This window comes from Cotesia typhae, unplaced genomic scaffold (assembly GCF_013202065.1).
Source record: "Cotesia typhae breed Kobodo isofemale line unplaced genomic scaffold, CoteBio_Ctyphae scaffold_91, whole genome shotgun sequence".
NCBI lineage: Eukaryota > Metazoa > Arthropoda > Insecta > Hymenoptera > Braconidae > Cotesia > Cotesia typhae.
Window position 1 is genome coordinate 977,044 of NW_027423781.1, and position 22,927 is coordinate 999,970.

The 22,927-nt window shown below is 28.7% G+C and overlaps 6 protein-coding genes across 8 annotated transcripts; 2 read left to right on the forward strand and 4 right to left on the reverse strand.

The window, feature by feature from the left end:
- Positions 1–86: 86 nt before the first annotated feature.
- LOC141537725 (protein D2) lies at positions 87–1,985 on the reverse strand. 2 transcript variants are annotated; one of them, XM_074258868.1, is made up of 3 exons: positions 1,952–1,985; positions 954–1,199; positions 87–578 (listed from the first exon to the last, which is right to left on the reverse strand). In XM_074258868.1, exons 1-3 carry the CDS (start codon positions 1,968–1,970, stop codon positions 226–228), a joined length of 618 nt encoding a protein of 205 aa, XP_074114969.1. In that variant the 5' UTR covers positions 1,971–1,985; the 3' UTR covers positions 87–225. The 2 variants fall into 2 exon arrangements, with proteins under 2 accessions (XP_074114969.1, XP_074114970.1); XM_074258869.1 differs by lacking the exon at positions 1,952–1,985 and adding an exon at positions 1,821–1,947.
- A 20-nt stretch (positions 1,986–2,005) lies between these two features.
- Positions 2,006–8,856, forward strand: LOC141537663 (uncharacterized). Its single transcript, XM_074258785.1, has 6 exons — positions 2,006–2,310; positions 3,302–3,983; positions 4,460–4,812; positions 6,091–6,267; positions 7,189–7,972; positions 8,442–8,856. Exons 1-6 carry the CDS (start codon positions 2,143–2,145, stop codon positions 8,801–8,803), a joined length of 2,526 nt encoding a protein of 841 aa, XP_074114886.1. The 5' UTR covers positions 2,006–2,142; the 3' UTR covers positions 8,804–8,856.
- Positions 8,857–10,045: 1,189 nt separating this feature from the next.
- On the reverse strand, positions 10,046–11,380 carry Sam-s (S-adenosylmethionine Synthetase). The gene is made up of 3 exons (XM_074258787.1): positions 11,372–11,380; positions 10,936–11,252; positions 10,046–10,665 (listed from the first exon to the last, which is right to left on the reverse strand). The coding sequence occupies exons 1-3, from the start codon at positions 11,378–11,380 to the stop codon at positions 10,560–10,562; spliced, it is 432 nt and encodes a 143-aa protein (XP_074114888.1). The 3' UTR covers positions 10,046–10,559.
- Positions 11,381–12,579: 1,199 nt separating this feature from the next.
- On the reverse strand, positions 12,580–15,161 carry LOC141537587 (uncharacterized). Of its 2 annotated transcripts, none has more exons than XM_074258644.1 (7): positions 14,955–15,161; positions 14,650–14,879; positions 14,331–14,432; positions 14,126–14,230; positions 13,942–14,040; positions 13,737–13,820; positions 12,580–13,456 (listed from the first exon to the last, which is right to left on the reverse strand). In XM_074258644.1, exons 2-7 carry the CDS (start codon positions 14,859–14,861, stop codon positions 13,309–13,311), a joined length of 750 nt encoding a protein of 249 aa, XP_074114745.1. In that variant the 5' UTR covers positions 14,862–14,879; positions 14,955–15,161; the 3' UTR covers positions 12,580–13,308. The 2 variants fall into 2 exon arrangements, with proteins under 2 accessions (XP_074114745.1, XP_074114746.1); XM_074258645.1 differs by having other exon boundaries at positions 14,650–14,872; positions 14,955–15,009.
- A 1,629-nt stretch (positions 15,162–16,790) lies between these two features.
- LOC141537585 (tyrosine-protein phosphatase non-receptor type 9-like) lies at positions 16,791–19,511 on the reverse strand. Its single transcript, XM_074258642.1, has 2 exons — positions 19,476–19,511; positions 16,791–18,127 (listed from the first exon to the last, which is right to left on the reverse strand). Exon 2 carries the CDS (start codon positions 18,045–18,047, stop codon positions 17,085–17,087), a length of 963 nt encoding a protein of 320 aa, XP_074114743.1. The 5' UTR covers positions 18,048–18,127; positions 19,476–19,511; the 3' UTR covers positions 16,791–17,084.
- Positions 18,391–20,846, forward strand: LOC141537586 (tyrosine-protein phosphatase non-receptor type 9-like). The gene has a single exon (XM_074258643.1). The coding sequence runs from the start codon at positions 19,284–19,286 to the stop codon at positions 20,187–20,189; it is 906 nt and encodes a 301-aa protein (XP_074114744.1). The 5' UTR covers positions 18,391–19,283; the 3' UTR covers positions 20,190–20,846.
- Positions 20,847–22,927: the final 2,081 nt, after the last annotated feature.

The window sequence follows — 22,927 nt, forward strand, 5'->3', positions numbered from 1 at the left end:
TCATCGATACCGCTTTTAAAATAATACCAGGTAATTCTTTTGATTACTAATAATTAAAATTAGTATCTAAGATTAAAAAAAAAATATTTTTTTTGTTTGTATCAAATTTGCAATTTATTGCATTAGAAAAATTTATATTTATATTTTTAATATAAATACAAATATAAAATTTTAATAATTATTATTGATATTAATTTTTAATTAATATTTTGTTCCAGGAACATATTACTCGCCCAACTGCTTGTAAAGAATTGGAACGTAGTCGTCGTAAGAGGCCTGGAAGAAGTTCCCGGCGATCGGAGCGCCAAGGTTGTACTTCTCCGCGAACTTACTGATGGAAAATTTGGCGCGATTGTCGCCACTGCGGTTCGTGAGGCGCGGCTCGTCAAAGGTAAGCTTTTGAAGCTGCTTGTAGACTAGGAACACGTAGCGGTGGAGGTCTGTTCCTTGGGGCGGCCCGGAACCGATGTAAGCCGATAGAACCTCGCCTTTGGATACATCGTTCCCGGGAATGTTTCCGACCAACCAGTGGTGCCACTCGCGGTAGGTTGGTTGTTTGCGGCTTGGCGCGTCAGGATCTGAAATTTTTTTTTTTTTTTTTTCATCAAATTTAAAAAAAAATTTTTTTTAATTAAAAATTTGATTTTCAAATTCAAAAATCAAAATTCTGAGTCACGAATTAATTTTCTATAAAAAAAAAGGCCCTTATCAATTTTTTAAAAATTTGCAATTTTTTACTCAAAAATTACTTTAAAAATTTTTTTAGATTAATTTTAATAAAAAATTGAGTTTTCAAAATTTTTTACTCGAAAATTGAATAAAAAGTGTCAAGAAAATTTTTTTGGAGTAATTTTAATAAAAAAAATTGAGTTTTTAAATTTTTAATTAAATTTGTGGGTTAATAATAATAATAGCAATTAAATAATTATAAGAATAATAATTAGATAATATACCGGTCATGCATAGGGTGTAGAATGAGCCAGAGTCAGCGTCCCAGTGAACAGTCGGCGGGTCCTTTACTTGAGTGGGAGTCAGATCGTTCCCCAGGTCAACTTTTACATTGTTGGCGTAAGTTACTTGCAAAACTGAAGGAGGAAGAGTCTTGATTACGTCTGGAAGTACTTGGTGGATTTCCAATTCTTTGGTAGACATATTTAGGAAGCGCGAGCTGGTTTTTAATAAATTTCTTGTGGTTATACCTAAAAAAAAAAAATTTAATTAAAATAATAATAATAAAATCAGATTCTAAAAGAAAAATATTTTTTTAAATATTTAATTCTTTAATTAATCAATAAAATAATTTTTTTAAATTTATAAAATTAATATATGCGTCGAATACATTATCATTAAAAAAATTATCATTTTTTTTATATAATTTTTTTAAATATGATACTGAATTTAGTAATCGTCTGACATTAATTTTTTTTATGAGTATAATAATAAAAAATTAATTAAATTATTATAAATGAATTATTACAAAAATTTCTATCTTCAAAAATTTGTTTTTAAATTAAAAAAAAAATTTCTTTTTAATTTATGTGAATGGAATTTTTTATAAATGTCGGCTGATTTAATTATTGTTATTATTATTATCAATTATATATCTAAGAGGTTAAACACATGACAGTGAACTTCATAATCTCAAACAATTTAAATTATTTACATCAAAATATACAAAATTCACAAACTAAAAATCTAGAAATATATTTTAAATTAATTAAATAATATTAAAAAAAATAATAAATAATAATAATTAAAATAAAATTAACAAACTAAAATTTTTAAAAAATAAAAAATTATTATTATAATTAACTTATTACTTGCAGCGTTGCAAATTACTGACATAGACATTTAATTATTTAATTAATTAAATCGTGAAACACAGCGCAGAAACTTCGAGAATAATTTGCAACTTGCAGCAACTATATGTAAAAATTTAATAAATACGCACTATAGATTATCATCGGCATATAATATATATAGGTATAACCAAAAATTACTGCAACGCAAATGGCGCCATAAAAGATTCCCATGTGACCGAAAAACAGTGCATTGTCTTGCTTGGAAAATTTTTTAAAACAAAAATTAAATAAGCACATAATTATTATTAATAAAATAATAAATAGAAAATACAAATCAACAATGAAGACCCTGGATAAAGATAATGGCGATAATTCAGAACAAACACTTTATTTAAACGAATTGTGCCGACTGTGCTTGGCCAAAAAGAAAACAATGGTGCCGATTTACGATGGACATAATGAAGATGTTCCTATTCCTGTTAAAGTAATGGCTTGCGTTAATTTAGAGGTAATTAATTTTTAATTTATTATTTATTATTTATTTTAATTTATACGAATACATTTTTTTTTTGTTAATTTATTATTGACACATTTTTTTTTTTTAGGTTAGAAAGAAAATCAGAGAACTCTAGTTTATCTTTGCAGGATTTTATTTATCGTATATGATACATATGATAATTATCTAAAAAATTAAATTAGCCGCCAAAAAATTATTTATAATTTAAAAAAAAAAAAAAATTTTCACCAGAACAAGATTTAAAAAATTACACGTGCAATTTTTAAAAAAATTACGTCAGTTGACATTGAAAAAAATTTTTTTTTATTAAAAAAATTTTTAAAATTATAAAAAAAATTTTTTTTTGTTCTAATTTCATAATTAAAAAAAAATATAAGCTCATCCTGATGTTACACTCATCAAGAGCTTTCATTTGAGTACCCACATGTATTTTTCATATATTTTTCATATATACATATATATAATATATAAAATATATGAAAAATTGATGTGGGTACTCAAATGAAAGGTCTCGATGAGTGTTATGTCGGGGTGAGCTTATATTTTATAAAATCTCAATATTTTACAAGATACAAAGTAATTTCTAATGTAATTTTTTTTATAATATGTATATCAGGAATGTGGACTAGATAGGATCATAATAACAAATTACATTATTATTTCTGCGACGTTTCGGTCATTTATTAGACCTTCATCAGGCATCTGAAAATTACACAAATTAATAACTAACAAAATAACATAACAATTGATAGATTTAATTCTAATATTTACCATAATACGAATTCTAACAATCACTATCTTAGATTGCACAGTTGCCTTAGTCATATAAATCATCACAAAATTAACAAAATTGATAGATTTATTAATTATTCTTACTATTAACTCAGAAATAAAATACACACGACACTTATAAAATTGTTATACATATTATAATTAAGAATTATGGATGATAATGAAAATAATAATAATTTTTTTTTTTTAGGTTTATAAAGGTGATGGATTACCAACACAGCTGTGTCAGACATGTAAAGATAATTTAGATCAATCCTATCAATTCAGAAAGAAATGTCATGACGCTCATAAAAAATTGAACAACCACAAGAAAATAGTCACTGACTTACACGCAGATAGTGAAGATAACAATGAAGATTCTTTCGAGACCCCAGTGACTGAAAAATCACTGCCAATTAAACGACAACTTTCTCAAGAAGAGCAGCAGAAAGTATCGTCGCTTAGCAGCGACTCATCACAAGCTAAAAAGCAAAACTCAGAAGAAGTTTACAATATTAAATTGATAAATATGAAACAGGAAGAAAGTATGACTAAAGATTTATCTGATCTAACGGATATAATCAGTGACTACAATTCAGCTGACGGAAGTGCTACTTGGGACGGTAATAATTATGTTTACACTATGGAGACGTCTGAGGAGGGTGGTGCAGAAGCATCAGGAAGATTAGAGCCGCTTGAAGAAAACACTGCGAGTGAGAATGGAGAATTGAAGGTCTTCAAGTGCGACCAATGCCCCAAAGCATTCACTAGACGAATAATGCTCAAGAGCCATAAAACTGTTCACTCAACTCAGAGGGGATTTACCTGCCCAGCTTGCGAGAAATGGTTCCCTACTCGGTCCGCGCTGATCAGACATGAGCGCACGCATACTGGTAATAAAAATAATATATATTTTAAAGATATAAGCTCATCCCGATGTTACACTCGTCAAGAGCTTTCATTTGAGTACCCACATGCATTTTTTATATATTTTTCATATATACATATATATAATATATATAAATATATAAAATATATGAAAAATTGATGTGGGTACTCAAGTAAAAGGTCCCGATGAGTGTAACGTCAGGGTGAGCTTATATTTTTGAAAATGTAAATATTTCACAAGATACAAGATTAATTTAGGGTAGTCCCGCTATCGTACTAACTAAAAAAAAGTTCAAAAAAAATTTTTTTTTCACAAAATAACTGCCTGAAAAAAAAAAAAATTAATTTTCGTACCACTTTTTTTGAGTCTTCCGAATTTTTTAAAAATAGTAAATATTTAAATTTGGGGATGATGATAGTTGATAAGATAGAGAGAAGCCTACAAAGATTACAATTGTAAATTATTTTGTTTTGTTTTCAGGTGAGAAGCCTTTCGGGTGCAATATTTGTCATCGTGCTTTTGCCCAAAAAGAAATTTTGCTCCGGCACTTGATGACCCACTCGGGACAAAAACCCTTCCAGTGTCAGGACTGCGACAAGAGTTTCACTCAACGTGAAGCCTTGAGAGTCCACATGCGTCGTCACCAAAAACTCGACCCCAATGATATTCAACTGCACCACTGTCAACTCTGCCCCAAAGCCTTCTGTCATGCCTCTGGTCTCAGTCGGCACTTGGTCACTCACACTGGAAGAACTTACAAGTGTATTGAATGCGAAAAGTCTTTCACTGACAAAAGTTCTCTGTTGAGACACAGTCGTATTCATGCGCCAATTTAATTAAATAATTTTATTATTAAGCTGAAAATTTAAAAAATTACAATTTTTAATTAAAAAAAGTATTTTAAATTAGTTTAGTTACCATTTTATTTTCAAAGTCAGTTTTTTTATAGTTTATCGCTTTAAATGATTGCTTTTTAATAGTATCTCAAAATTGAAAAAAAAAAAAAAAAAAAAAAAAATTGATTAATAATTTTTTTTTTTATTAACATTTAAGTTCATTTTATTTTTTCGGAGTAATTAAAATTTTGTAATATTTTTCATTTAAAAATAATACAAATAATTACAAAATTCTCTTTAAAATATTTATTCTTCCAATTTAAAAATCGATTGTATGATTAAAATAATTGTTCTTTATTTATTTTAATTTATCAAACAATTTCATAAAAAAAAAAAAAAAAAATTATATTGTTGACATAATAATTAAAAACAATAAATAAAAAAATTGATTAATAAATAAAATAAAAATATTTTTATATTTCATTAGAAATTTTTAATTTCTGTTTTAAGGGGTGACATGGGTTTCACGGTTTCAAAAAAGGTTTTTAAATGTTTTATTAAATTCTACAACATCTTTAGCATATTATCCAAAAGATCTACTATTTTCTTTGCCATAATTTATTTGTTAAAAAAATTGTTCAACAAATCTGCTAAATTAATTTTTATAGTTGACAGATATTAAAAATTTTTTTAAATATTTAAAGTAATTAATTATTTAATTATTATAAAAAAATTAAATTAAAAAGTTTCACATGTAAAAATTAATAAAAATTACAAGTGAAAATTTTTAGAAGAATTTTTTTATTGTAATTAATTTTTTAAATTAATAAATTTTAATTGTTTACACTACATGACAAAACTTTTAAAATTTTCACAGCCAGCTAATAAAAAAAAAGAAAATGTCTTTTAAACTCTGAAATTAAACATAATATTCTCGCTATTATCGACATTTCCGATAGAGACGCTAGTATCGACCATGTTGCCACGTTATTTCCGCGGGATCGTTGTTGCCTCTCTCAGCGCTCTCTCTCGGACTTGTAAATTCCGACAGAGAAGGAGAAGGACGCTCCGCCATGTTGTTAACGTTAAAGTGGCCACTACGGCTGCCATTATAGATTCCGTTGTGACCGAGTTGGAGTTGCAGTGCACAGTGTGTTCCTACTAAACATCTCCTCGTTAAAATATCCCAATAAATAAGTAAATAAATAAATATATAAATATTAATAATTAAATACAAAAAGTGGTGATTGAATAATTATTGTTGATAATTAATTTAAAGATAATAAAATGAAGACCTACAGCAGAAAGAAGGGTGATAGCCCAAGTAACGTTATTATTCACGTAAACGAGCTGTGCCGACTGTGCTTGGCCAAAGAGGAAGAGATGGTGCCGATTTACGATGATGACGCCGTTCCTATGCCACTCCGTATTATGGCTTGTGTAAATCTTGAGGTAAATTTAAAAAATTAATTAAATCAGTTAATTTTCAAAAGTTTTTTTTTAAAAAAAAAAAATAATTTTTTTTTACTCTAAATTTTTATTAATTAAAAAAAAAAAAAATCAGCTGATTTTATTATTAAAAAAAATAATTTTTTTTTTGCAAGAAAATTTGACAAAAAAAAATTTTTCACATTTTTTTACTCTTAATTTTTATTATTTAAAAAAAAATTACTTATTGTCCTTTTATTTTATCCTATTTTTTTTTCCAAGAAAATTTGACAAAAAAAATTGAATAAAAAAAATTTTTTCACATTTTTTTACTCTGAATTTTTATAACTAAAAAAAAAAATTTTTTTTTGTATTAAATCAGCTGATTTAATTTTTATAATTAAAAAAATTAATTATTTTATCCTATTTGTTTATTTTTATTTAAAAGATTTATTAAAATAGGAACCTAGTTTATCTCGACTTGATTGCGCCCTTCCCCGTTACCTCGTACGCTACTGGGACAAGGTATTGTTGGGATATCGACTTGCTGCTGTTATGTACTGTGTCTTCCTTTCGCTCTGACTTTTCGAGCACAGAGCTCTCACTTTATCCTTCCTACCTACCGTCTAGATTAATAATACTGTAAATTTTGCTGCGCTATACTCTGTACTCGCTGCTGTATTTAACTTTGAAACTTGCCAGCTATTATATCACTATCAACTACCGTCTTTACCGAGTTATCGACTTGTATTATTTTATTTTGATAATAATTACTTAATTGTTAGTAAAAAATTATTTTTTTAATTTTTTAGAATTTTTTTTTTTATTAAAAAAATTAATAAATATTTTTTAATTAAATAATTAAAAAAATTTATTTTTAATAACATTTTAATTAAAAAAAATTTGTTTAAATTAAATTTTAATTAAAATTTTTTTTTTTTTCAGGTTTATGAAGAAGACGGCTTGCCAAATATGATTTGCCACCCATGCAAGTACCAACTGGAAAAATCGTACCAGTTTAAAAAAAAATGCGAAGCAGCTGACACAAAATTGCGCAAGCATATGAAATTGATCCAGAAATTAACCGGCTCTGAGGACGAGTTGGAGGCGCAGGAAGGCGTAGAAGATTCAGAAGGAGACACGGTCTCAGGAAAGTCGCGGCAAGTCAAGCAACTCCTCGCGGACTTGGTATCAACCAAGGGAGACGCGACTCAGATGGACGGAGACCCGATAGAAGTAACAGAAGAGGAATTAGTAGGAGGCTACATCCTGGGAATGGGCGCTGAAAACATGGAGGCCGAGGAGAGCATCTCCGAGGGCCCGTCTAACATCACCCTGGTGCCCTCTGAGGAGAAAGCCGCCAAGGCACGGTGCACCATCCGCGCGACTCGCATCAAGCAGGAGCACGAGTCTGATGATGAAGCTGATGAGGTCCAACGAGCGATCGCCAACGCCGACAGAAAGAATGTTTATATGATGGAGGTTACCAGTCACAGTGCTGGACAGACTGAGTCCATGAAACTCCAGCCTGTTGAAGAGTCCATGGTTGATGCTAATGAAGAATTGAAGGTCTTCAAGTGCGACAAGTGCCCCAAAGCTTTTACCAGAAGAATAATGCTCAAGAGCCATCAATCTGTTCACTCTACTCAGAGAGGATTCACCTGCCAAGCTTGCGAAAAATGGTTCCCTACTCGGTCCGCGCTGATCAGACATGAGCGCACGCATACTGGTAAATAATATAAATTTTAAAGATATAACCTCATCCTGATGTTACACTCGTCAAGAGCTTTCATTTGAGTACCCACATGCATTTTTTATATATTTTTCATATATACATATATATAATATATATAAATATATAAAATATATGAAAAATTGATGTGGGTACTCAAATGAAAGGTCTCGATAAGTGTAACGTCAGGGTGAGCTTATATTTTAAAAAATGTAAATATTTCACAAGATACAAGATTAATTTAGGGTAGTCCCGCTATCGTACTAACTAAAAAAAAGTTCAAAAAAAATTTTTTTTTCACAAAATAACTGCCTGAAAAAAAAAAATTAATTTTTGTACCACTTTTTTTGAGTCTTCCGAATTTTTTAAAAATAGTAAATATTTAAATTTGGGGATGATGATAGTTGATAAGATAGAGAGAAGCCTACAAAGATTACAATTGTAAATTATTTTGTTTTGTTTTCAGGTGAGAAGCCTTTCGGGTGCAATATTTGTCATCGTGCTTTTGCCCAAAAAGAAATTTTGCTCCGGCACTTGATGACCCACTCGGGACAAAAACCCTTCCAGTGTCAGGACTGCGACAAGAGTTTCACTCAACGTGAGGCCTTGAGAGTCCACATGCGTCGTCACCAAAAACTCGACCCCAATGATATTCAACTGCACCACTGTCAACTCTGCCCCAAAGCCTTCTGTCATGCCTCTGGTCTCAGTCGACACTTGGTCACTCACACTGGAAGAACTTATAAGTGTGTTGAATGCGAAAAGTCTTTCACTGACAAAAGTTCTCTGTTGAGACACAGTCGTATTCATGCGCCCAAAAAAATGTAATATTTTTATTTAGTATAAAAATTCAATATATCTTTAATTTTATTATTCACTAATCACTAAGCTGGTTATAATTTTTTTTTTTTTTATAAGAGCCAAGATTTTTGACTTGATTTCGAGATAAGTACCTTCAATTTTTTATATTACGGTGAAAATATTGTATAAAAAAATTTTTGGAACAATTTAATTTTATAAAAAAAATTGTTTTTGCTTTTTAGACAATCGATATTTTTACTATAATTTAAAAAAATTGATAATTTTATTTTTTTGCAATCATAAAAATTTTTATTTTAATATAACAGCTTTCTAATTGGTCGATAAAAAATTTTTTTTATAATAGTTAAATTTTGAACTTTTTTTAAAAGACCAATATTTATATTATTATTAAATATTTTGAAATTAAGGGAAAAATCTGGGCTCTAAATTATTACACAAGTAATGTATTATTTAAGGGATATTGTTAGAGTATATAAATTTATAAAGTATAAAAGAAAAAAAATAATTGTATAATTCACAATAGTTCTAATGAATATTTTCTCATCAGTTTGTAAATTACAGTGTATAAAATTAACGGTGAGCTGAATTAAATTCTAAATTTTTTTTTTTTTTTTTATTTTATTACTGCGATAGAGTTAATCTAGATTGAAAATTAGTTTTCAAAATAAATTCGGGTTATTTCAGATAATTATTTTCGACAAAAAAAAAAAATTTATTTTTTTTTTATAAAAATTTATAAATAATTTTTTTTATGTTAATTAATTAATTAATTAAGTTTATGATATTAATTAATGTAGATTTAAATTTATGTAGGTTTTAAAATAAAAATATTGTCTAATATCATTTAATTTTTTTTTTAACCTTAGAAATTTTTTTTTTTTTAAACAAAAAGTAAAATTAAAAAAAAAATTTTGTTTTAATTTTTTTAAGTAAAAAAAAAAGTGGAAAAAAAATTTTTTTAATCCAAAAATTATTTTCAATTATTATACATATTTTATTTAATTACAATATAATTATAATTGATACTACATTTAATTAATAATTCTAATTAATATTTAATTAATCATCCCAATTAGTTTTACTTATAGCAATGATTTATTTTTTAATTATATATAAATTTTCTATTAAACTATTTAATTCATTTTTTTTTTCAATTATTTTTTATTTAAAAAAAATCTATTTATTTTTATACTGCTCCAATTTTTGTTTTTTTTTTTTTTTGGTATACAAATAAAATAAAAACTTAAATCTCACACATTCACATTTATTTTTTCATCTCAAGCCTTTGTCTACAATTAATTTTTTATTTTCTATAGCTCAAATATTATTTTCAGTTAGATGAGATGAAATTGACAGTAATGATATAGTTTAAATTTATTTTTTATATTTACATAGACTTACACTCCATTTATTAAATAAAAACGTGGATCAAGATTTGTTTTTTAAAACGTTCGGAGAAATTTTCCTTCTATTTATACAATTCATTATTTTTTTTTTTTTTTTTTTCTAAATAAACTCTAATGCAAAAAAATAAAATTAATATATAAAAAATTATTTTTTTTGTCATTCAGCGGATGAATATTTATTTAAAAACTAACGTTATGAAAAAATAATAATTTCGATTCTTGTTAAAAGTAATTTAAAGAATATTTACTTATTAACATTATTTTTAAATCTTTTTCTCCCTTACTTAATTAGTTTTGTTATTATTATTATTATTATTAATTATTATTATTATTATTATTTAATATTATGGTTCTCATCAATCAATAATTAATTGTTTTGGCTGCTCCCAAGAGAAACCATCACGGCCGAAGTGACCATACGTACTAGTCTGTTGATAAATTGGATGACGTAAGTTCAATTCTCTGAAATAAAAAAAAAAAAAAAAAATTGTTAAATAAAATAATTAAATTATTAAATAAATTTTGTTAAATTGCACTGTGGTTTACTATCATTCTCAGGATTATTTTTTCACATCATGGCACTCAAGAGTAGCAAATACTAATATAAAACATCATTGAATGACAATTAGTCAAAAAAGAAAATTTATACGCAATATTTTTGATAAAAAAATTTGACTATTAATTTAATAAAAATTGAAACTTGAAAAAAAAATTTTTTTTTTCTATACTCACTTTACTATTTTACCAGGTCGAAGATCAAAGTTTTTATTAATAATTCCCAAAAGTTCATTTTGCCCCAATTTAGAGGTTCCATAGTCAAAAACAGTAATAGAGAGAGGTTCTGCGACACCAATCGCGTAAGATACTTGTACAAGGCAACGCCTGCAGAGTCCAGCTTTAACAAGAGACTTGGCAACCCATCTTGCTGCGTACGCTGCTGATCTGTCGACTTTGGTAAAGTCTTTTCCTGAAAAGGCACCACCGCCGTGGGCACCCCATCCTCCGTAAGTGTCGACTATTATTTTTCTGCCAGTGAGACCAGCATCACTCTGAAAATAATTAAAAAATTTTATTAATTAATTAAAATTTAATACAAAAAATTTAGTATTAAAATGAAAAAGCTCTAGAAATTTTTAAGATTTTTTTTTTTAATTAAATTTAATTTAACTAGTGTCATTCTCAGGATTATTTTTTTAACATCATGGCACTCAAGAGTAGCAAATACTAAAATTAAACATCATTGAATGACAATTAGTTAAAAAAAAAAAAAAAAATAAAATAAAAAAAAAATATGTAAAATAAATTAATAATTAATTTTTAACAAAAAAATTTTTTTAATTTTTACTATTGTTACGTCGATAAACGCAACTAAAATTTAATTATTTTTATCCTAGCCGTTAGGCTAATAGATAAGGATCTGAAGCTTTATGGGAAGGGGTTGAAGTTATAATATAAGAAAATGAATTCAATTTAATAAATATATTATAAAATTATCATACAAAGATTTGAATTATTAAAACAAACATAAAAATTTCAATTAAGAACTTACTTAAATGTCATTGTTACCGTTTCTTTACATAATTGAAATTTACTTTACTAACAATTGTTTTTTTGAATCTGACGCGTGGTTTCATTAAAACTTATAAAAACTTTTCCGATGTTAACACTAGGACGTCAGGACAACGAGAGATATTTTTGTTGAAAAATCGTAAAGGTGTCGAATTTTAGGGCGTTACTTATTTTTACTAGATGGGAGAAATAATGTCCAATTATTTTTCTATTTCCTTGAGCCCTTGCCCTCTCTCTTAGATTTTTCTATAATGTTGCATAAGTCCCCTCTACTTGGGTCAGAGTACAATATCGCTTCTCCTTTACTCTTATGCTCTATTATACATCTATGTGTTTGTGTATACGTAAGCGCATTTATGCATAGACAAAGACATACATGTGTACTATTTTACATTAAATTATTTACTGTGACCAAATTTTTATATTAAATTAGTTAGATAAAAATTAATTTATTATATATATATATATATATATATATATATATACTTAGAAAAAAGTTTATAGCTTTTTAAAATAGGTATTAAAATTTTGAACAAATCTATTTTGTATCCTAAGAAGTAAAACTAAAATACTATACATTAAAAGAAGAATTTATAGTTAAATAATATTACCACTATTTAATTGAAGTTTATATACCTAAAATTATTTATTATATTGAATCCCGATAAGTTATTTAAACTATTTTTAGTTAAATATCGTCTTAATAGTTATCTTGGTTGACTGTAAACAGAAAAAATAATTCGGACAGCCTCCGCCGGGAATCGAACCCGGTTCCATTTGGTTGCGCTTTCAGTTACGCTATCTGAGACATCTTCCGTAAAATCCTTTGACTAATCTAACGCACAGCTCGAGTAATTACAAGAAAAAAAGCTTAAAAAATTGTATTTTCATACTTGTGACGTTATAATTCAGCTAACTATACAATTTTCTCTCAGTGCAATCGTTTTAATAAGAAATAAATAATCAGGAAGTTTCTACTGGCTTATTACTCATTGATAATTCTCTGAATAATATTAAAAATGCTTCAATAAATCTGATTATAAAGTTTGTCGTCTGTTTCGTGACTAAGAAGCTTATATTCATCACTATTTTTCCTGAAAAAACGTCTATAAAAATTGCGCACTTGGCAACGTGCCTACATGCCCTTTAAATTAATATTATTGGCATTGAACTCCCGGTTTTTCTCAATGAAAGAAAAAAATTTCTTTACTCACGAATGTTTACGCTTTAAAAATGAGTTCTGTGAAGAGACATTAATAGCGATTTTTTTACTTTTCCTCAAAAAGTGAGTTAGTCATAGATCTCTGACAGAAATTATTTTTTTTGCATGCATATATACCTATTGAACATACATTAAAAAGATTCAAATTATAAACTCATTCAAATTGAATCCATTTATTGAAATAGATAAATTTCTCTTATATTAAAAATAAACATTGTCTTAATTCTAAGAAATCTTTTTAAATATTAAGAAATCCTTCTATCAGTGTATAAAATTAGTACAGTTTTTAAGGATATACTCTAATTATTTAATAATTAATATGTAAATGTCCCATTAACAGTGTAAAGGGACGGAATCTTCTGAATAATAAATACCCAAACGTAAATCACAATCATAAAGATAAGTAAAACTATTGAATAAGCAATCCAAGGGAATGCCATTTCCAAGCTGTACTGGAATCGCCTGCAACAAAAGTTATACTATTGAAACTAGGCTAAGTGGAACATTTTACTCTTCAGGGACCAAAATTTTGCCTTTGACCTCCAAAAAACTTTATTTATTTATAATAAATGCCAAGGCTAAGTAAAAATATAGAAAAGGGACAAGATTAATGTTAACATGGTAATTAATTTTAAAATTTTGTTATAATAAGGTAAAATTTAGATTTAAAAATTTTTTAACTGGAGAAAAGAAATTAACTTGACTAAAAATGTAGTGAGAAGCGTTTAAAAATGCAACTTACTGATATTGCGACAGATAGCTATAACATACAATGTCATCAACTATGGAAGATTCTGTCGTAGTCTGGCCAGTTTCTATGTCATACCTGAAAAATTCAAATTGTTGAAAAAGATTAAACTTTTTTTATTTTTTCAGTCTACGAAGCTACATCACGGAAAAAAGAAAAATTACATCACAAGTTTATAAACAATAAAAGTCATCCTTACACAATATCATCGAGCCACTTGACGTCGTGAACTCTATATGATGCTTGTATGATATAATCCTCGCTCTCCGAGCCTATGATGCCTTTTAGTAGTAAAATCCTGTGAAAATATTTCCAAGTAAATGTAAAATCATTTTTATGTAATAAAAAAAATGGTAATTAAAAGAAATTAATAAAATACTTACTTTTCAACGTCTGGGACAAGAATCGCAACCATGTGACGATCAAGGTTTGTAGAAATCAATTTCGTAAATGGATGATCAAATTTAAGATTCATCGGCGGATCATCTCTGAAAGTAAAAAGCAAATAACAATATGTTACAAAAAAAAAAAATATATATATATATGCTTTTTTACATTAATGTAAAAGTTTGGGAATATTATACTTACACCGATTCCGCTTTTTTGTCACTAGGACCGATATTTGCATGCTTTAATATTGTAATTTTCGACGGAATTATCAAATCAATTCTGTAAGTGTCTTCGTCTTTTCTGAAAAGGAAATAAAGAAAATTTAAGTCTCAAGGCGAATTAAATGAAATAAACCAAAACAAAATAGATACAGTTAAAAGTAATCTATATTTAAATAAATTAAATTTTTAAATATTAAATCCTTATTTTAAATTTACTTTAAATAAATCTCCAAATTTAAAAATACTTTGCTATGTCCTCGATTTAAAAAAAAAATATATTGCCAAAGTATACTAACATTTCTTTTATCTTTTTCAAAAGAAATCCCGGCTTAGCCCTGTTATCCTTAATCACAGCCGACACATTGTTAACAGTCATAACAACCTTCTTCCCTGATCGATGACAGTTAATTACATCTTGAATCAAGAATATTAATATGTTTTCTAAACCATCCACTGGCCATTCCTTCGGTACTTGAATCTCTGGCGTCAGGGCTTGGTACTCGTTCATGTTTCAAAAATCTGCAAACTATTTCAAAGTTAATTATTTTTCAAATAAGATTTAAATAATTGTAAAAAATAATTAAAAAAAAATAATAATTACTGCAATAGTATAAAGCTGCGTTTCTCAGATGGACACACAGGAGCGACTGAAGTAGTGCCAGTGCAGATACTAAACTGTACCTCTTTTATCAAAGGTACCACTATCATTGTTAGTGTGTCTGTATGTCAACAACAATGACATTGAGCTAACAAAGTAAGATGACCTTTTTATATTCAAAATAAGATATCAGAATAGGTTTCTAAGCTTAAGATCTTTAAATTAATTTAAATCTTCAAGTATTTACTCAATAGATGTAGTTAATGAAATTAAAAAAAATTTATAATGGATTGTTTATCAAAATCGGGAGTTAGATGAGCCGGGAAGTTTGAGGATTACTAGATAATCTAACTGACCTGATCGATACCACAGTTCTGTCGCTAATTTTCCGCTAAAACATATTTTCCTAAAATTATATTGAACTTTTAATAAGTAACAATATAATACTTTTGAAAACCTCTGCAATTTTATAATAAAACAGCACAACACAGTTTTATGGTTGATGACTACAATAATAGTGATGTGGAGGAAGTGTGCGTACTTAAGCATTAAAACTAGTGTTAAAATTAAATGATAAGCATGAAAGGAAAATAAAAATATGTCTCTGATAGAGTATTTATGTAGGTAATAATTAAATAAATAAATAAAGTCTAAAACCTTAACACTTCGGAAAAAAAAAAAAAAAACGGATTAATCTGAATGATTTTAAGCAGACTGATTTTAATAATACTTGCATAATTTTATTGAGACATAACGTAACTTCGAATGTTATGCTAAATAAAAAGCTCGGATACATTATTGACTGAAAAAAAAATTAATTTACTTTAGTTACTATCCTTAGGACAGTGTGATAATATTTGCCGTGACAGAAAATTGAACCTTTACGCCACCAGATTCTTAATATTTTATTTTTTCAGTAAACTAATGATACCACGTGGGTTTTTCTTGCATAATCTAATTTTCCATCAACAAACCTTTAATTTGACTACAACATTTCACAAACTTCCCCCTCTAAATTCATAAATAAAGGGGTTGCGTGCGCTTACCCGCTAATCGTATTTACGAAGAAAATAAAGTCTTTTTCGAATTACTTTACTATAGATTAATTAAGAAGCGGAGAGCTTATCTAGCTCTCAATTATAAGAATTAAAAATATACGTCTGAAGCCCATTAAAAAGTCATTATAGATAAACATTAATCTCAGGGGCACCAGTACTCAAATATCTACTTGACCTTTGTTTTAAATGCAAGAGAAAATATAGAATTGTTTCAAGTATTATTGCCAGATAATATTCGCCGCAATTACTAAGATAACGACAAATGTTTATAAGAAAGAGTTTGATAGCAATATGATAGCATATATTGTAGTAAATTATGAAAAGTAAAGCTAATTGGCTTTGGATAAGCAGGTCTTGATCCGGACATTAATCAAGAAATTGCGCATGAGCTAGAGATGGTTGACTGCCTGACGGAATTTTTTGTTGAGGAAAAATTGCTTATTGGGTGTTTTAAGTAGACTGCAGATTAATGAAATAATTTGCTGCAACAAAATAACATCTATTATTATTCTAAGGAACCTTGTTATAATCGAGAGCCAGCACGCTTGTCTTTTAATAAAAGACCACCTACATTGTTTAGTCTATCAACAATTCCCCGGACAATCATGATAAAAACCAATTTAATTGAAACTCTATAAGCTTGTTTTTTTTTTTGCCCCATTTTGGCGACTATTTTTATTATTATACCCTTGTTAGTTAACGGAATCAAGATAATTAGCATACTATTGTCAAAATTATTTAATGGAGATTAATTCCATACTTTTAAAAAATTTATTTAGTGCAATAGAAACGGAAAAAAACATCAAAATAGTTTAAAAAATTTTCCCGCCCGTCAGATATGAAACTTGTAAACCCTGTAGCTTACCAAAAAATCCATTAATTCAGTCAAATTTTTTTTTTTTAATTCTTTGAAGGAATTGCAGGCCCCCTACCGCGGACGGCTATGTAACTCAGTGTCGTTAAATTACAATTAATAAAATAAAAAACCCAAAAAGACTGTGTATCATTATATATTGTGATCCAAAATTACAAATAGCTTCAGATAAAGCCATTAAAGAGAATTTCTAAGCTTACATCAAGATCTGAACAACATTTCCACGTCACTTTTAGTCAAGTGGGAGCGCAATTCCATGTACGTTTCAATATTCGACCTCAAAGTAATCAGAAAATAAAGAACAAGATTATTAACAAAAATATAGTGATTAAAAGCTTGCATACTAAATCTCCGCTGCTGTCTCACTTTTATCACCGTTGAAGCCACTGATATGCTCGCAGTGTGTGCTATCTGGTAGAGGCATATGTCTGCAACACAGTAGGCAGCAGTTCTTCCAACACCTTTCTCTCCATGAACGACAATTGGACCCGGCAGGAGTTCGTTGTTCTGCAAGACTTGTCTGAAATAAGCTTGGTCTTTTCTATTGACAGCCATCAGGAAGTCAATTAGCATTTTAACTTCCGGAGTTTCGTCTTCTGGCCAGTTGAGGTACTTGAAGTGATAAATGAGCCTCACTTCTCCAGTATCTATGTGAATTACCTTCAATGTTGTCTTGGTGTAGTGGGAATAACGCTTAACGCGTTCTTCCTTGATGATAAACTCATTAATCAGCGTGTTATCTTCAGTGGGTGAAAAATACTGGAGGTTCCTTTGTTCTGATTGTTCCTTGGTGCCGTTTAACATCACAATAACTCGAGAGTTCTCCTGCCAGATCATTTTCCAAAAATCATTGAACGTCCCGGGCATTGGCTCTTGCGTTGCAATAAATTTGGCGCTCATATCAAATCCCGCTATATAATTTGCGTTGATGTAGTCCGAGCTGTTGTTGGATCTAAGGGCCACCCTAGAAATGTCCCAACATGGATAATCGACACACCGGTTCTTGTTTTTGTTGCAGGACAGGAAAAAGTTGATGCAAGTGTCGACAATCGGTAGGTTAATGATGCTTGAATACTCTTCACAGATCATTTCGTGGTATCTTGGATCCGTTGATCGACGCACATAGTCACTAATTTTGTAAACTGCTACAGAAATGGCAGCCATTGAAGTTTGTTCAGTATAAGATTAGAATTTCAGCAGAAGTGTGATCGCAACTGATTATTATGTTACACTAACGATGGTTTCTATAACAATGAAGTGGTTTGAGGTTCATTATTGAATATTATTGGATTGTAGAGTTTAATTAACGGTGGTATAGCCTGTAAGGATCGATTTTCCTCCTGATAACACTAATCGATGCCCAACAAAATTTACTTTTTTGTTTATAATTAAAGTATTTGTTGGATAAATTCAATAATCGAATTATTTATTAACTGGTTTTTCCGGTAGCTAATGAGGAAAACGATCAAAAAATAGCAAAAATAGGGTATAATCAAGATCTTTACATCACACTAAAATAAAAAAAACATTGTGTTTAAATTTGTAGATTTATTTAAAATAACTTAAAAATCTCCTTCCCCTTAAACAGTTAAATAAATTGTTCTGTTATCAATAAATAAAAAACGCTCGGCGTTTAATTCTTTTTTTATATATGTATATCGTCATAAGTCTAACGTAATCAATGTCGACGTGCTGTCTAACGTTGTATTTTGCGAGTACAATGTTATTTATCAACAACATGCGTATCCTGAGGTAGGTCACGGATGCAAAATCTGGCTCAATCTATCATCAATTCAAATTACGTTATTAAATCTAACGGGAAATTCTTTTCAGATACTGCAACTTTAGAGAGCTTAATTCTTCAGACTTTATTAAATTATGCACGCATTAAAATATTTCCACAAAATTACAATGAAAAATCTAAACAATAATTAAGATATTTTAATGCCTTATTTGCATCCATTGAAATTAGTCACTCCACTCTCCTTTTTAAATGATAAACAAATTAAATTTTTAATAACCTTATTTTCGCTTAATCTTGAAAATTATTTTAAAGATTTACCGTACAATCGTAAATCAATCAAAAATTTTCTTAACACAATTCAAAAATTGTTTTCATAAAAAAATTCTTTTTAAATATCTGTTCACAGATCTGTACAATAAAATGCTTCATAAATTTTTCTAAAACAGGACGTGTAATTGTATACTTTTCTTGAAATTAACCAGTCAATCGCTTTATGAACTCAACATCGCAGAAGCTGTCATGATTTATTAAAACTGCTTTTGCGTGTCAAACGATGTAAATACGTGGAGGAAGCTTTATAAACCGACTATTCAGTCTTAAGCGTTCAGTCTAATACTGTCAGTGATCGTGATAACAATCAATCATTCTTCAAGAAGATGAAAACAGAAAGTATCGAAGAATTTCAAAACCGAAGAGACCGTTTGAATTTTGAAACAATAATTAAAAATGAACATTCTTTAGTCAACTGTATTTTCCACGCGGACAAACATCAATTGACGAAAAATGCGGGAAAATGTAATCGTAAATCAATTGTCGGGAATATTGGATTTGATATATTTTCTACTTACCAGGTCGACGGATTCAGCGTCAAAAGGAAGTTTGTGATAGTCAACAATTCTGGACCTGAAGTTGATTCGTACAATTTTTGGAGCTTCATTTGGGAAAAGTGCTGCAAAGTTATTGTTAGAGTCGACAGGACATCAAAGAGACGTAATTGGCTGACAAATTCACAAGATGACGCATACGCTGTTGGTGAATTCCTTATTTGGAAGAAAACTGTCTCGTGCAAGTATTACACACAACTGAAAATAACAATAAGAAACATAATGGAAAGACAATCAAGGAGAATAACCTACTTGCAGTATCACTGTCTGGATGAGCTTTCTTCAAGCGGACCCAGGCAGATGACATTCTTATTGGAGATGGTGAACCGGAATCATGCAGCGAAAAGCAAGAAAAGCTCATCTGGCCCTATTGTCGTCCACAGTGTTGGCTGTTTTGAAAGGTCGGTTTCTATTTGTGTGCTGGACATTTGCTTGGACCAGTTGATAGGAACTAACTCAGTGTCTGTGCTAGACGCTATTTTAAGTGTCAAAAGTCAAGTGTCCTTCGAGTTTTTCAGTTTGGAAGAGTATAAGTTTATTAATAACATCTTGCTGGGTGCCATTAGAGTGTTGCGGTTGAATAAGGCCAGGTCTTTGGACAGAGAACTGGAAAGTAAATCTTTAATTAACCAAGTTAAGAAACAGAATTTGTTTTTTAAACAAAGGTCTGTTCCCTGAAGCTTAGTTCAATGTTTTAATTTTTAAATATTTTAAACAATATTTTTCTATCGTGTTAATCAAAAAATTACTACACTGAAAGGTTGTTACGGACGATGCCTCAGGTAGCGTAGCTGGAAGCGCCCCTGGGGCGCAACCAAACGAAACCGGGTTCGATTCCCAGCCGGGGCTGTCCAAATTATTTTTTCTGTATTAAAGTTAATCTAGATGACTACTAAGCCCATATTCATCCAAAAATAGTTTAATTAATTTATTGGGCTTCAGTACCTTGGGCTTCAATGTACCTTGTCACTTCAAAGAGCGAGCACCTTTATAGGGCTTTACATGAGTCATATAATTAACAAAAGCACTAGTTAGTTAATTATTGTTAATGTTCAAGTGTCTAAATTTGAAACTGTTAAACTGTAGTAATATAATTAATGGCAGAAGTTATGGGTCCAATGGATTAGTTAATGATTAATAGGAAAAAACAATTTATTTTTATCGTCAATTCTCAGAATAATGTGTGTCGTTGATTTTATCACTAATTAAGTACATTTTTCGTATTATGTAACAGTTTTAATTATGAGTTATTCCATTATTATTGATGTAGATACCAATGAGATTACAAAACAGTTCAAAATGAGTATCACGATGTTTTTTGGACAATAAAGTGCAAATTCGCAACATTTTGGACTTTTAATTAGTAAAACTCCCCTCAAAATATGCTACCAAAGGTTATTCAAAAAAAATAAAAGTTTTGAGTTGATAAGAACCCAAATTATCCAGTTTAGCTTTGGTTCCAAATGACGCAACTTTAATATCAGTAGCAAACAATAAAGGCTTTAAGATAACAGAATGTTTGGCATGTAAAAACAATTTTGTTTTTTTGCTATCAAATTTTTTGGGTAGCAATTTATAAATTTCGACATTGAACCCAGGCCTGGTGGATGTTCAATACATTTTGTATAGGAAATCGTATAATCCTAACTGTAATAGTTGCGATTTGGAAATTTTTGGACTCGGCAAAAATTCAGCTGCCGAGTTGATGACGTCAGGGGAAATTCAATGTCAAGGTGACATTGAGCTAATCTATATTTAATTGTGACACTATGACAGTTCATGGCTGCTGTGATAATGTTTCAGAAGTTGTGTCATTTTGATAAGAGTGAATTTAGTTAGTGAACAGATGATTTATTAACAATGTATAATTTTGGAACGATGGATGAATGGAGTTCGAAGTTATAAAGCTTTTAAAAATGTATAAAAATTGTAAAAATATATATTATCCTAAAAAAAAAAAAAAAAAAAAAAAAAAAAATCTGAGAAAAATTCTTGAATCAAGAATATAATTTTGAAGAGACTAATTGTCTTGAATCAAAACAAAAATTTCTTGAATTAAGTAAAATTTCCTCAAATCAAGAAAATATTTTTTTAAATCAAGAATTTTTTTACTTAAATCAAAAATATTTACTTAAAAAATGAAGAACATTTTTTTTCTGTGCACCTATTCTTAATTTTCGCAAAATGGAGCAAACCAAAAACTTGCTGAATTTTTAAACAATTTTCAATTTTTCTTTGCGGAAAGTTAGAAATAAAATAGATTTGTTATTTTCTTCGTAGAGTCGTGTGACTTTACCATTCATATCACTTTTTATTAGTCACAGATTTATTTTACATTGTAATCTTTCTTGATAATCGAACAATGATATCTCAGTTATAAATAGACTATTCATAATTAAAAAGCTCTTTAATAGTGATATAATTTATTCATAAATTATTCTTACAGTAAAATACCGCTAATCCGAATTTCATATTTCGACAATAAAATTATCTAAATCTTCTTTTCATGAATTTTAAGGATTATTTTCTAGATAATTGCGCAACTTTATTTCAATGCAGCAAAATAATTATCTAATAAGGCTTCGGATATTAAGTCTCTTTTATTAATTAAAAAAAGAAAGCGTTATACTAAAATTGGCGTCAATTTAACAACAATATTTGAATAATTTCTGCAACTTGTTGGTTGTTGGGGTAAATACCTAAGATATCGGCTTACTGACGGTAATAGAAACAACCATTATTATTAACAGTAGCTTCGATTGTCGACTGCTGCTCTAATAACTAAAATTGCAGTCAGATAAAAATCGAAAAATTGCTCATAATGGTGATTTTTTAAAAAACAAAGAATTTGAAGCTTCGGGGCACTATGAAAAAAAAATCCCAGCGCTTTGAATTTTTCAGGGATTTTAGGGGACACTTGGAGGTTGAAAAATTACCAACGATATCCTTTGTTCATCCATTTTATCCAAATTTATACCAAGTTATCCAAATATCCTTAATTATGCAAATTTTTGTCGTTTTTTCAGTTAAAGTTTTCAATTCAAAAAAAATTTTTTTTGACAAAAGCTATTCACAGTATCTTATAGAGAATATCATGTAGTTTTCAAAACCGTCCTTCGATTTTCTATACGATCATTATTTCCAGAGTTATTGATTGTCAAAGTGAAAAAGTACTTTTTTGCTTTGACTGACGATAACTCCGCGGCAAATCATCGTACAGGCTTTTTGATAACGTCAAATTGAAGGGCATTAAATTTTCTAAAAAAGCTTTCCAGCGAAACAATGGAAAAAAATTTTTTGAAGCCCGTAGAATTTTTTTAAGACGAGAAAAAATTTGGAAAATTTTGTTTTTGTGGTTTTCTTAGGATTTCTCCAGACCGAAACATGATAAAAAATTTTCATGGTCATATCTAAAA